The 14,464-nt window shown below is 40.9% G+C and overlaps 1 protein-coding gene across 4 annotated transcripts in view; it reads right to left on the bottom strand.

The window, feature by feature from the left end:
- ITK (IL2 inducible T cell kinase) overlaps positions 1 to 14,464 on the bottom strand; it is a gene marked incomplete at its 5' end in the record, with an annotated part of 53,977 nt that overhangs the window by 22,073 nt on the left and 17,440 nt on the right. Inside the window, 6 exons of one of the 4 annotated variants that reach the window (XM_080908082.1) lie at positions 1,257 to 1,322; positions 3,059 to 3,210; positions 5,518 to 5,558; positions 8,561 to 8,689; positions 10,675 to 10,774; positions 12,702 to 12,806. In XM_080908082.1, the coding sequence (XP_080764208.1) occupies positions 1,257 to 1,322; positions 3,059 to 3,210; positions 5,518 to 5,558; positions 8,561 to 8,689; positions 10,675 to 10,774; positions 12,702 to 12,806 (593 nt within the window). Of the gene's footprint in view, positions 1 to 1,256; positions 1,323 to 3,058; positions 3,211 to 5,508; positions 5,559 to 8,560; positions 8,690 to 10,674; positions 10,775 to 12,701; positions 12,807 to 14,464 lie in introns of all 4 variants that reach the window. The other 3 variants (XM_080908083.1, XM_080908084.1, XM_080908085.1) reach the window with 3 other exon arrangements.

Here is a 14,464-nt window from a genome sequence, read left to right as displayed (position 1 = left end):
TTGAGCTGTCATGTTGGTGAGACTTCATGGGTGTAGCTTCTGACAATAATAGAAGATTCGGTCTCACAGTAAACTCCCAAATATTCTGGCTCCTACAATCTTTCTGTCTCATCTCCTACAATGTTTTCTGAGCCTTAGGTAGGGGAGTGTTTTGTGGATGTACCCACTGAGACAAGGCTCCACAACACTGCATTTCAAGGCAGGCAAGATGGCTCAGCTAGTAAAAGCGATTGCTGAGACTATATATATATATATATGAACTCCTATTGACCCTTACCTAGATGAACCAGTGGCTGAATGCTTACATATTTGCTACTCTTTGTAGATACTTTAGACATATGGTTAGGCATATTTAATTATCTTACTTATATATCATTGTGTGTCTATGGTGTGTGTACTTGTGTGTGTGTGTATGTGTGTGTGTGTTGCACACTCACCGTGGTGTATGAATGTGGAGATCAGAGGACAACTTTGTGGAGTTAGTTCTCTCCTTTCATCTTTACATACATTTGGGAATCAAACTCAGGACATCATGAGTGAACAACAAGTACTTTACCCATTGAGTCATCTAATCAGCCCTGGTACATTTTTCCTGCATTACTTGAGAGCAGACTTTTACTAAGTACTCAATGGTCTGTTTCCATGAATTTAAAAATCGATATCTCTATATAGTGTCTACTTGCAGACCTTATCAAAATTGTATTACTTTCTCCTATACTGTGTTGGTAACAAAACATTTTTATGGTTATAAATCCAGCCATGATTATTTGTGTATTTACTCACTATATTTATTTATTCATTTCCTTTAATAAGGTTAAATTTCTCAGCCCTTTTGTGGCTTTCATCCTAGAAATATTTCTTAATTTGGACTTGTTGCTGTATCTTTGTGATTAAATTCATATTGTGCATGTTTTGGAACAAGGAGAATGGGCAATATTTTGTAGCCATATTGAGGTGAATGTTGATTATAAGATGAGGTCTACCAGTTAGATAGCTCCATTTTGTAGTTACAGTTGATTTAGGAAGTGATACCTTTGAGCCTTTAAATATACCATCATTATGCCTTTATCTGAAGACTTAGGAGGCAGAAACAAGACAATTATGGCTGCTCGGTCTCCATAATAAATTTCAGACTATCCAAGGCTACCCAATAAGACCCTGTCTCAGTAAACCAAGCAATCAATCAACCAATCAATCAAGCATGCAAGCAAACAAATAATATACAAATAAGTGAGTAAAAAAATACAGTATCTTACTCATAGGTTTCAAGGTTATTTGGAGATTTTTCCACCAGGTAACTGCTCGGTGCATATCCTTCATGCCTGTAGAAAGGAAAACAAGGGTTCAGATTAGCAGAGAATTGGTTTTCATGTCTTTGTTTAGTAAATTTAATCTAAAGATGTCGTTTAAGAATGGGAAGCCTCACAGTATTTGGTATCTGTGATAAGGCATAAAAAATGAAATAAAATAGCTGATAAAAGTAACAAAAGTATGTGCTTGGTTGAAAGCAACATGCTCCTCCAAAAATATAAAATATAATAAATAAAAAATGGCTATTTTACTTACAAGGCTCTGCTTGCTGCTACTTTCAACTTGAAATTTCCTCTACCAGAAAAAAAAAATACCTTTCTAATTGTCTTTTCTACAATTAATTTTTGTAATAATCAGTAATTTTCCACTTTATGCTACTATTTCCCAGTAAGAAAATCAAAATAATTAAGATATAAAAACCTAACTTTTCAACCACAAGTCTTTAAAACTGTTCCCAGTTGATGCTATACATGTTTAACTTTAAAATCTTTTTAACTGAGCATCTTTGGATAAAGAACCAGGATAGAATGGATAAGGTCAAGCTGAACAGAAGGCATATGCCTGTGACCTTAATACTGACAAGGCTGAAGCAGAAAGGGAGTTTGAGGCCAGCCTGGGTTACACAGTGAGTTCCAGGCCAGCCTGAGATACAGCATGAGACTGTGTATAATATTAAAAACAAAGGTCAAGGTCAAGCTGGATGCCAAGGTGAAGTGCCAAATTTGAGTTGAAATTAATAGTTGAGAAATGAAAAAACATGGCAAGAATTAATCCACATTCTGAACACTTTTTATGTTGTGATACCTTTATAGATCTTAAAGATGCTATGTATTTACCACTCAGCACCAGAAAGCTGGTGAAGAGTCCCTTTAAATCTCTTAGCTTCCAGTTTTAACTGGTGAAATGAGTGATTTAAACTTGGTTACATGTAAATGTCTCCAGATTCTTCCAATGTACTAACAGATATCCTTCCACCCTCTCGAAGCTTAATAATAGCCAGTGTTGGCTTTTCTACAATCCTGTTGGGGGGTATACAAATTTGGTAATATTAAAATATCATATACTATGACTCAACCTTTCAATAGTTAGAATTGGAGTGTATGTGCTCATATATGTATGCACCTAAAAGACTGTCATGCTACATAAACAATGCCTGGTCTTCACTCAAGCTTTGTTCAAAGTAACAAGAAGGGGCTTCAGCAATTGCTCAGTGGTTAAAAGCACTTGTTGCTCTTGCAGAGGACTTGGGTTTGACTTCCATAAGCACCAACATGGTAGTTCACAACCACCTGTAACTCCACTTTGAGGGGACCCAATGCACACACATGGTGCATATGGTACTTCATAATAGTAACACTTGATATTAATATATTAGAATATTGGACAAGGACTCTTAAGATTTTTTTTCATCCAAACCCCATAGTAGGCCATTAGTATTTGCAGAACCTTGTTGTGTCCACACATTATTTTATGATTGTTCTCATAATGGAGTCTTGGGTGCTGTCTGATACTTTCTAACATGATCACTGCTCTTTGCCACGTTTACATGCCTTTTCTTTTCACTTACATCACAATGTGGTGAATTTAAAATGTATTTAAAAACAAGTTGAGGACAGTGGCTAAAGATGGAGTGCAGGGAGTAGGTATGGCAGTGGAAACATCCCTGATCAGCCTCAGGCAATGTAAGGAGATGAGACATTCTTTCCCATAGTTGTTTGTTCCCACAGTAGCCATGTGCTTTTCTTACCCATTCTTGTCTTGAACCCGCCACCAGTGGATCTCGGAGCTATCCAGCAGGTAGTACTCCTCCTCACGCCGCAGCGCAAGCTCCTGGGGATCACTGGTTTGGTAGTCGTACAAGGCAATGACCAGGGTTTCTTCAGGTTCCTGAAATGACCGCTGGGGAAGAGACAACAAAATCAAGCAAAGACAAGAGCGGGGAGTGAGTCCCTGGGATTCTGGATTTAGGTTAGGTCAACCTGTCAGCTCTCTCTATCTATTGGGCTCATTTGCACATTCGTCAAGTAGTGTTGAGAAGTCACAAACTCTCTGAGTACACTGAAGTCTGGGTATTTATGGAGCTTGAAATAAGGTGGTGGGCTGGGTGCTCCAGAGAGCTAAGAGCCTGTGGACCTGAGTCCATGCATAGAACTAATGAATAAACTGTGTTCAAGGCACCTGAGGAAGGTACCAAAGTGATATGCTGTTCATGTTACTGTGGATCCTACTCCCCAATTAACCCTTAAAAGAAAAAGGCAAAAGGCTAGGGCAGAGTTTCAAACAATGGTGGTACATTTCCCATGGGTCATGTAGAACACATAGTGGGGTAGTCAGATGTTGCCAAGTGTACTACAGGTATTTAAAAATGCAAGGGTCAAGAATGCAAAATGTTCTGCAGTGTCTTACAGACTTTCCAACTTCTGAATGTTTTAACAGACATCTACATGGGGAAAACCCTGTATAGAATTATGATATACAGGAAGCCTCTGTTCATCATGGATAGCTCATTGGACTTTCACAATATTCAAAAAAGCCCAAAGGCTAGATCCCACTTCTACCCAATACAAAGGGTCAGTTTTTCCAGGAGTGTCACTAACTATGCACTGAAGTTTAATGTAGAGCACTTTGGGGAATTGTTTGCCATTCTGGAAAATCTTATCACTCATGGAAACACTAGAACTGAGCCATTAATAAAACATCCCTGTATCTATTGCACTTAAGTTGCCAAATACAGTGGCTTCTGTCAATGAGTTTGGCAATAGCTTATTTCATCATGACTTCCCATACACTTATAGCTCCATATTTACATTTACAAATACAATTTATTCTTTTTTTCTGTTTTCAATATTACAATATATTTCTTGATCTTCTCTAAAGGTATTTATTTACATAAGTTGTACTATTTAAGATTTTGAAAAAATACATATTTTTCATTTTCTTTATGTGTGTGTGTATTCGTGTGCATGCAACATTAGTATTGGTGCTCTCAGAGGCCAGAAGAAAGCATTAGATCAGTTGGAGCTGAAGTTTCAAGCAATTGGCTGTGAGTAACCCAGTATGGGTGTGGGAACAGAACTTGGATCCTCTCAAAGAACAGTCATTGCTTTTTACTGCTGAGTCATCTCTCTAGGCCCTACTTAATCAATTTACCCTCAGAGTAACAGAAGGATCTTTACAAACATTTCTCCTAAAATGGGGTATTAGGTATGATGTAGTTGAGAATCACTAGATTAAATCAAAAGTTGGCGTTTGTAGAAAAAGAGGGCCAGAGGCTCAAGTAGGACAAATTGAGGTTCTGGGTGTGTAAGAGAGGCTTGCAGTAGGTGAAGGTCTCATTTCCTAGTCACTCTACTGCAAGGCTAAGAACAGTTCTGGCCTCTAGGAGTTCTCCTGGTTGTGGGTAAGCTGAGCTCCACTATGTTGAGAGACATATGTCAGGCAGAAGTGGCAAAAAAATTCCTTGCTTGGGTGCTAGGGAGAAGGGCACAAGCAGACACATTTATATGTCCCCTTAGGAAGCTCTTCTGGGTTAACTAGGAGAGACCTGATACAAAGTACTGAGTTCTATGGATGAGAGAACTGGAAATAACTTGAGTTTAGACATCTGGATCAGGCCTCATTTGTACCCAAAGAATAGAAAGCCTGTGATTATGGGTTCCTATGACTATTGATATCCTCCATCTTAACTAACAAATACACTGTTCCTCTGAAGGGCAACTTCACAGTCTTCCTCAAGTAGAACAATCTTGCTAGCTTTAGCCATCAACCCAATAACAACTAAGAATTATCTTAGAAGAGAATTGAGGAACTTCCTAGATCAGATTGGCTTCTGAGCATATCTATAAGGGATTTCCTTGTTGTTGATGTAGAAGGGGCCCAGCTCACTGTGGGCAGCACCATTCCCTAGGTAGGTAGCCCTAAAAAATATACGAAAACTAGCTAGGTAACAATCATCTGTGGTTTCTCCTATATATCCTTGGTTGATTGGACTAGCAATCAAGCCTCCCTGCAAGTTCTTGCCTTGAGTGGCATGAGGAGCTGTTTTAAAGGGTGAGAACATTAGGAAGGTTGAGAACTACTGTACTAAATAACACCCCAAAACCCAATGTGTTAAATATACCCCAATATCTGTCTACTACAAGCACACAGATCTAACAGACATGAGACCACAGTTGGGTTTACAGCACACAAGCCCACCTCACTTACCCTGTTGTCTTCAGGAGTAGGAGGAAGAGGCTTTTTTGAAGCTGAAACAAAAAAAAAAAAGAAAGAAAATGAACAGGCTTTCACAGAAAAGGAGCCCAAGGAGAGAAACGGAGAAAGGAGTGAAGGAGATGATGAAATAGAGATACCAGAATCAACTTTAGTAGAACCTGTCTTTCATCTCTTGCACTTGCTAGTTTTCAATCCCCTTTTCTAGAAGATACTATAAACTTCCAGAAGTTAGTATTTTTGGATTTCCTTCTGTATCCCAAGACTGGGGAGGGACCAAGATTTGGGCTCTTGGCTTCAGGTAGAGACTTTCATGAATACAAGTTACCTTCTGAGCTCAGGAGTGGGAACATGTGACTCAGAGACAGTGACTCACTACCTTCCTGATGCCACTGTGGGTTTGATGAGGTGGGAGTGCTCTGTGCTTTCTGAGTGGGCTGAGATTGCTTTTAGTTTTTTTGAAGCATTTAATATATAGTCTCAATGCCTCCCTCAAACTGCACACCTTCAAACCAATCTCTCTCTTTCTCTTATTTGAGTCTTCATATCTCCTTTCACTAAACTCTAATCATTTTTGCTTCTTTTCTCCTTTTCTGTCCCAATATGCTTCCTTTATTTTATCCCTTGTGTGTGTGTGAGAGAGAGAGACAGAGACAGAGAGACAGAGACAGAGACAGACAGACAGACAGATGGACAGACACAGAGAGAGAGGAGTGTGAAAATCATGGGGGTATGTGCACAGCTTGTAGTTCAGTGCGAAGATCTCTTTAAACACTGGTGAGAAGAGAATGGGCTATGTAGCTGTGCTGGAATGTTTTCATCCCTACACATGGTAGATGTGAAGATAGCCCATATCATGGATGTGGTAGATAAGACTCCTATGTAGACACTGGAGCTCAATCCCATTGGCTTGTGTGTACAGAGAACAGACATAGAAATCATATACAACCAGAACCGAGGCTTCTGTGTTGGGTTATTAAAAATTCAATGGTAGATCATTTGTATCCAAGAACCACAGGTTTAATCACCAGCAACACACACACACACACACACACACACACGGTGGTGCGTGGGTCACATGTGATTTCTATTTAGTATGGGACCTGGAACAGGAAACTGGATTAACCCTAGCATGGCCAGAATGAGCCCCTTCTCTACCTGGTTATCTGTCATTGGTCACTTTTTCTTTCTATGGTGAGCTTGCTCTTTCTGCTGCCATTCTCCCTCTGTGTAGTTAGGACTGGCTATGGTGGCAGAAATGTGTGTGGTCAGGTCATTTCCTCTCAACCATTCTGCTGTTTCTCAGATGCTGCTAGATCTCAGACTCAGATGCCTTCATCACAAATAAGAAAAGCTCCATTCACTTAGAGCTTGTTAGGGGCTGGCAATGAACTAAGAGTTTTCCAACAACCACTCAAATTAGTGGCCCATTGTTCTATTGATGATAAAATTATTTGAGAGGCTCTGAGAAGTTAAGGGAAACAAAGTTACAGAAGAAAAGGATATAGCTAAGATTTCTTCTTCTTCTTCTTCTTCTTCTTCTTCTTCTTCTTCTTCTTCTTCTTCTTCTTCTTCTTCTTCTTCTTCTTCTTCTTCTTCTTCTTCTTCTCCCTCCTCTTCCCCCTCCTCTTCCTTCTTGCTCTTCCTCTTTCTCTTCTTTTAAATACCAAAGCCCTGTGCTCATAGACTATTGATGTATTACAACACAGGGAATCTTATGAGCCCTTACCCCAGGAATATGATATGCTGTGTACACAGTGAAGTGTACTTCTCAAATCTGCTTGCCATCCTGCTAAAACTATGGGGAGTGGTGCTACAGGGTTGGCAGGATGCCTGGCTCCTGAGGGGAAGCCCTCCTAGAGTCAGAGCTGGACTCTGATTCCTTCCAAGGTTACTTCTTTGGACCCTCCTGTAAGGAAATCCACGCAATCAAACTTTTTGTTCTTTCTGCTCAGATACAGCAGGCAGAATCAACAGCATCAAGGAGTAGGCATTGACTTCCACAATACTAAATATTCATGCAGGTCATCGGACTGATGACCTCAATTGTTTTCCAAACTCAAGGTGAAAAGCCGTGGTTTTTAAAGTGGCACAGAGAGTCTGTGACTCAGGAAGCAATGAAAAACCCAACTATGTGTTATATCTGGATGCCTTGTATCAGAACAGTAAAAACCACAGGGTGAGAAATAGTATCTTATCAGTGGTAGAAGAGACAGAGAGATGAGAAAAACTCAAGTACAGCAATTAATCAATTCTGTCCCTTTCTAACTGTGATCTTGAACTACTCAGGGTTGTCCATTTCACGAGAGACAGCTGTGAAGAAGCAAAGTATGATGCTGTGAAGTGCATTTGAGTAGAGCTACAATTAGAGGGAGGTGGAGGTTTCCAAGACACCATGGAATTAGATAAAATTTAAGACATAGTCTAAACCCCAGGACTGAGCTTTTGATGGAAAAACCAAGAACAAACATTTTTGCTGTTTCTACTTTGCATTTAGCCTATGGATTCCTTTTCTCGAAGACTAAGTAGGCCAAAGGCAAGTCTGAAAATTAGGAAGGAAGATGCCAGAGTTAAAATTAAGAGAGTTTTTTTTCTCTCCCTTAAGCCTTTAGAGTTGAATTATTCAATTAGACATAAGTATGGTAGGATGTCACTAAAAGAAATATTGTGTACTTAAGGCTATCTCTATACTTTAAGATCTAAAAAGACAGCCTGGGACAGTGGTGGCATATACCTTTGAACCTAGCACTTGGAAGGCAGAGGTAGGCAGTTCTCTGTGAGTCTGAGGCCAGCTTGGTCTACGGAGTGAATTCCAGGACATCAAAGGCTACAAATAAAAAATTCTAAGACTGTCTAAATGTCCCAACAGCTACTGGTGTAGTGTATCAATTTTGACATGGAAAAGCATGAAAGGATGGTGGTAGATAGAGGTGTTCCAATGAGAATTCTGGAAACAGAGGATTTAGCTGTCCATCTTTAATGCCCTGTTGATGGGAAGCTGAAATAGTTTCCCTTTATTTCTTTCCCAAAGTCTTACCATTCTTTGTTGGGTCATAGGGAGCACAGCCTACTGCAAGCTTCTCCAGCTGGGAACAGCACCTCCACCGCCCATCCATCCAGAAATTAGGGTGATACTTGGATACCAGGCTGTTGTTAGTCCTTGTTTCTAAAAGAGTTGGAAACAACGCAGGACTCATTTCTAGGCCAGTTGATCAAGCACCGCCCATCTTCCTCTCCATGAGCCTAGACCTCAAGGAGTGTTTCAGAGTCCTAACTCAAACAAGTCAGGCAACCCCATATGTTGTTAGCTCAGGGACCATGGGCTAAATCAGGTAGGTGGTAGCAGTGAATCTAGCTTCTTTTCTGTATTTGCTTCCAGTTGGCTATGTGTCTGTAGGATAGAGAACCCTTATCTGAGCCCCAGTTTCCCCAGATTTCTCTGTTATGCCATCAACTGGATGAGTGGGCTCTATAGTGAAGCCTTGAGGAGTTAAGGAGAATGTTGGAAGGGGGGAATCCCATCTCTCTCACTTTGAATGAAAGAAACTGTGCTTTATTTTTTTTAATTAAGAAAAGGTTTCATGTCCTTAAAACTGAGGATGCACTCGAATTTCAGATTGTCTGCCTCTATCTCCCATGTCCCAGAATACCAGGTAGGTATTGCCATGCCATCATGTCTGTATAGTGCTGGTGTTACAACCCAGGGCACCATGCATGGTGGGTAAGTACTCTACCAACTGAGCTGCCCTGAGACCCTCTAAATTTGCTTCTGTTCTCTCTAGGTTTATGACTTTGAAGTAAAATTTGTTAGAAACAATTGGGACTCTGTTAGAGAAAAACAAGAAACCCTCAACATTAGTTAATCTCAAATTCTCCTTCAAGTTTTGAAATTCATATCAAAACCCCAAATATAAGATACAGGAAAATGAGTGTAGTTGGGGTTCTTTATTGGTTTTGACCTGGTGTCTGTTTGTGAGCCATGGCTACTGGGCTTGAGAGTATTTTGTAGTTGGTGTTGTTCTTGCTGGGCCCTATCCCATTTGAGAGTAATTTGACCCTGGAAGCCTGTAAGGTAACACTTTAGCCTCATTTTCCAAATAAAGGTACTGTGGTTCCAGACATAGTAAGGAGCTTACTTCCTTACTCCTCATGGCTGCTTGAAGACAGGTCTCCTGACACACAGGGGGCTTCAGGCTAAAGGGTAAGCACAGTAACATTGAGCAGGTACTACTTTCAAGTGAGTACTTTTAAAGTCATGATACATGTCCTAACTCATTTAATTTTCATAACAGCCCTAGGACTGTGCTTAGATAAACTTTTATAGCCAAGGAAACTGAGGCACACAAAGGTCCAGATAAAACACTAACAGCAGCACTTTCCAGGTTTTCACTACAGCAGCCTGTCTCCGCATCCCATGGATTTAAACACCGTGTGGGCTCTAACTATGCTGTCAGGAATATGAGACTGAAGAAGCTGCTAATTGGGCATGATTGTGCACACCTATAATTCTAACATCAGGGAAATGGAGGCAGGAAGATCAGGAGTTCAAGGTCAGCTGTGGCTACTTAGAAAATTGGAGACCAGACTGGGTTCCATGAACCCCTGTCTTGAAAACAAACAAACAATGCTTCCTAGGCACTGGCTATGGTTGCTTGTTCTAGAAGATTCTGTTAATACCCTTCCCTCACTTGTTTAACAGCTAGGGAGACTGCAGTTAAGAACTTGCCTAAGAACAGAAGGAAGAGGCAGGATATCAGCCCTTGTGATCTAACCAAAGGGGCTCCTACTCTAACTTTCCTTGGTCTACTAGAATAAGAAAACAGTTTTAAAATGCCAGATAGTAAATATTTTAGTTTTGACTGGCCAAGAGGCAAAACAAGAATATCATGTGGGTGCTTATATAGATAGTCTTTTGAAAAGATTTTAAAAATACAGGAACTGTTTTTAATCTTGAAGCCTTACATGAACAGGCAGTGAACTAGATTTGGCCAATCCCTTGTTGCTGCTCCTGTGCCCATGATAGACACTGACCAACAATAAATGGATAAATTTTGAACACCAGCTGCTCACAGAGTCCCCTGTGTTCTTTCATGGAGCCCAATCCCAGCACAGGATCAAGGCCCCAGTGACTCAGCACAGGAGTTTAATTACCTTCTTTAAGGGTCAGCACCCAGCGCTGCCTGCTCTCACAGTCCGGAGCAAACACATACAGGAGGTAGTTGTCATGCACAACCTGGAAGTACACAAGAGTCCAAGATGAACAGGGCACCCAGATATGGGAAACCCACCTCAGATCTGTCTCAGTATTTATCATCATTTAATCTGGGTGACTTGGGAACCAGTGTGCTTGTCATCAAAATGCCTGGGTACTGTGTCGTCAGGGTGACCTTCCACGCTGTAGGTGGATTCTCTTGGGTGTCATTCCACAAGTGGATATCTGCCCAATTTAAAAAACAGGAGAAAGAAAAGTTGGATTCTAGACTAGATACCATGTTCATATCTGATCTTGATTTTTCAGTCATTAGAGAAGCCTTCCCAGTGTATGGAAGAATAAATTATTAGATGATAAATACTGACTGAAGATTCTTTTAAAATTCTTGCTAAAGTGTAAGATCCACCAGGAGTTCGCCAGCACAAAGCCTGTGTTAGCTCACCTTTCCTTACTGGTGGCATCCTGCGGAATCCAATCATGATTCTAAATCAGGACACTATTAACCAAGCCTTTTGAAATGTCATTAGTATCCACCCCCCTACACACACACACACACACACACACACACACACACACTCCCAAGTCATTTGTGATTGACACCTTTAATTATTGGGAATTTCTGTCATTTTTTTTACTTTCATCTTTACAACTTCTACCTCAGGCTGAGTGTGGTAGGGCATCCATAATCCCAGCAGAGGGTTTTAAATTCCAAGCCAGCCTGGTAATATAATAAAAAAGAAGAAATAGAGGAAGAAAGGGAAGAAAGAGACAAGAGAGAGAAAGAGAGAAAGAGAGATAGACAGACAGACAAAGAGAGAGGAGGGGGGAGAAGGGGGAGGGAGAGAGGGAAGGCGGAAGGGGACATAAACTCATGGGAGCTACTTTACTAGTGTTTTTTTTTTTTTTTTTTTAAGCTCTTTTATGTGACTCATTAAAATGGACTGTCTGGGCTGGAGATGGAGTTCAGAGTTTGAACACTTGCCTAGTGTATGCTCAGGATCATAGGTTCAATTCCCAGCACTGGAAAAAAATAGGCTAGGAATATCTTCCTTCTGGTGGGCAAACAAGAGAGGTGTCTGGGATGTGGGAGGAGATATTCACTCCATTGGAACAGTAAACACAAAGGGTAGTGAGCAAGATAAAGACTAAAAGGTACACTTACCAGCTAATGAAGCTTTCTTGATGGAGAATAATCTGTGACATGTACTGTCAATGCAGTACTCTCTAGTAGCAGATGGCTACTCAACATCTACAATATGGCCAAAGTAGTAACTGGCAAGCTGAATTTTAAGATTATTCAATTTTTCATTCTTCCCTGTCACTGTGTGTGTTTTCAAGTATGTGCAGATGCATGCACATACACATGCTCACACACACAGGCCACACACACAGGCACCATGAGAGTGCATCATGGCTTGAATGTGGAGGTCAGAGGACAATTCTCAGAGTTCTTTCCACCTTCTTTCTGAGATCAGGGGATAAAATTCAGGTCATGAAGCCTGCACAAAAGTGCTTCTGCCTGCTAAGCCATTTTGCTGACTCTTTGAAAATTATTACTTATTTAATACTACTTAATTCTCATCGTCATTTATATGTAAACATTCACTTTTTGCATGTGGCTGCTATTTTGGACAGCACAACCATCTCCAGTTGTTTTTTAGATTGTGAAATTTCAGAAACTCCAGTTTAAGTGGCAGAGGACTTGCATAGTCTGTGTAAAACCCCAGGTTTAATTCCCAGCACCACAGGAAACCAAGAACCTTTTCAAGAGTCTGTGCCTTTCTGAAATGAATGAATGAATGAATGAATGTTGCTGGTTGGAAGAATAACACAAAAGCCTTCCTGTGGGCTTGGTCTAAGCTCTCAGCATGGGGGAGAGCCACTCTTTCCCCCATCATCTCTCACAAGAGCTGAGGGTTCTGGTCCAGGGACAGAAAGCTATCAATTGCAGTTCTGATGGGCTTACCTGAAAAGGGTATTTATAGTGGCACGGGATGCTAATGTCACTCTTGACAATCTCTACACACTTGATTCTGGAGAGTTCGATGGAGCCCTTCAATGTGCGCTTCTTCTGTGAAGAAATATTACATCCATTTAAGTAAGAGAGGAGACACTGTTTTCATGCCAATCATTTCCAGAAATTTACTATCAGGGGCATTCTGTCCCTTTAAGTGAGAGAGAGGACAATGTTTTAATGCCAATTGTTTCCAGAAATTTCCCTTCTCTCTGTAAGCCAGCCACAGTGTTCCCAAATATCCCCAAGTTGCTTCCTGACTCAGTCTGAGAGGGATTCTGAGCAAGCTCTTGGGAGAAAGGGCTTTAAAGGGTCATGGTGGAGACTGATATTTTATTCAGTTAGCCTTAGTGTCATACAGTGTAGCCCTGTTGACATAGCAATGTTTGTAAAACTCCACTTGATCTTAGCCAAAAGGCCGAGAAGCGATGTTTGTAAAACTCAAGGCTGAGCTGAGTTATGTCTTTCTCCAGCACCATTGCAGGGTACATATAAACAAAAAACTGAGCGTCTGCTTTACATATTAGCCTCACGTAGCCTTGGTAATCTAGTTGTGTTAGGAGGCCTGCCTGCCCTTTAAACTCCAGCTTTCACAGCTTCAAAAAGGCCCCAATGTGGCCCATCACTGAAGTGTACACTTCAGAAGTTCACAGAGGCCTGTCTGTCCTGTAACCATTGCAGTCCCTGGCCACTGGTGAGCTCATGCTGCTTGGTGTCTGACATTGTCTGACTACTTCTTAGAGAGCCCAGTAGAAGGTTCAAGGCAGTTTCCAAACAGCTATGGCTAATGACTCTTATCTCTTTGAAAACTACTGAGTTCTGTGGCACATGCTCAGTGTCCAATGCAGTGGCTGATCCTTTATGGTGCTCAGTTAGGACATCATTCCGAACTCAGTTTGAACAATCTCAACCAGATTTAAAACTAATATGTTTAGCAATCCTGGAAATGTTTGTTGAAGGCTAGAAATGAACAAGGTGCCATTCCAAGTCCAGTAAACAAAGCAACGAACATTGTCCACTCTCTCAAGGGGATCATATACAGGCCCTCACTAATGATGAGCTCACTTACAGCTTTTGACTCCACTATGGTGTAAAAACCATACTTCACAGCCAGACACAGTAGTGCATGCTTGTAATCACAGCACTGTGTAGGCTGAAGCAGAAGCACTGAGAATTCCAGGCTAGTTTGGGCTACATGGCAACAGCATGTCTAAACAAATAAATACATAGCTTAACACTGTAGTAATTCTAGTACTTAAGGAACAGAGGCAGGAGGATTACCCCAAATCCAATGCCAGCCTCTGCTACATAGTGAATTCTAGGTCAGCTAGGTCTACATGGCAAGGTCATACTTTTAAAAAAAATTATAACAATTATCAATCAAGAAAAGAAAATAAATGTATACTTCAAAATTTGAACTTTATTCTTCTAGGCTAATGATACCTTATATGATAGTCTCATAATAATTTTTGGCAGAAGGCCACAGCCACTGATAAGCCACATGATCATTAGTGGCCACCAGGCTCTCTGCAGTGAGCTGCACTGTTAAACTGTGGTGTTTGGTAGGCCAGCTCACAGTAGGTTTATAAGGATCTTCATATAAGTCCTTCATATGTTTGTGAAGGTCAGAAAGGCAACACAAGAGCTGAAAAGGCAATAGGATAGGTAGATGTCATCAGGACAGGCCCCAGGAGAGAGGGTGATCCCAACAGAGC

This window comes from Micromys minutus, assembly GCF_963924665.1.
Source record: "Micromys minutus genome assembly, chromosome: 31".
In the NCBI taxonomy this organism is placed as follows: domain Eukaryota; kingdom Metazoa; phylum Chordata; class Mammalia; order Rodentia; family Muridae; genus Micromys; species Micromys minutus.
The sequence above is the reverse complement of the archived record's forward strand: the minus strand, read 5'-3'. Positions and strand labels throughout refer to the sequence as shown.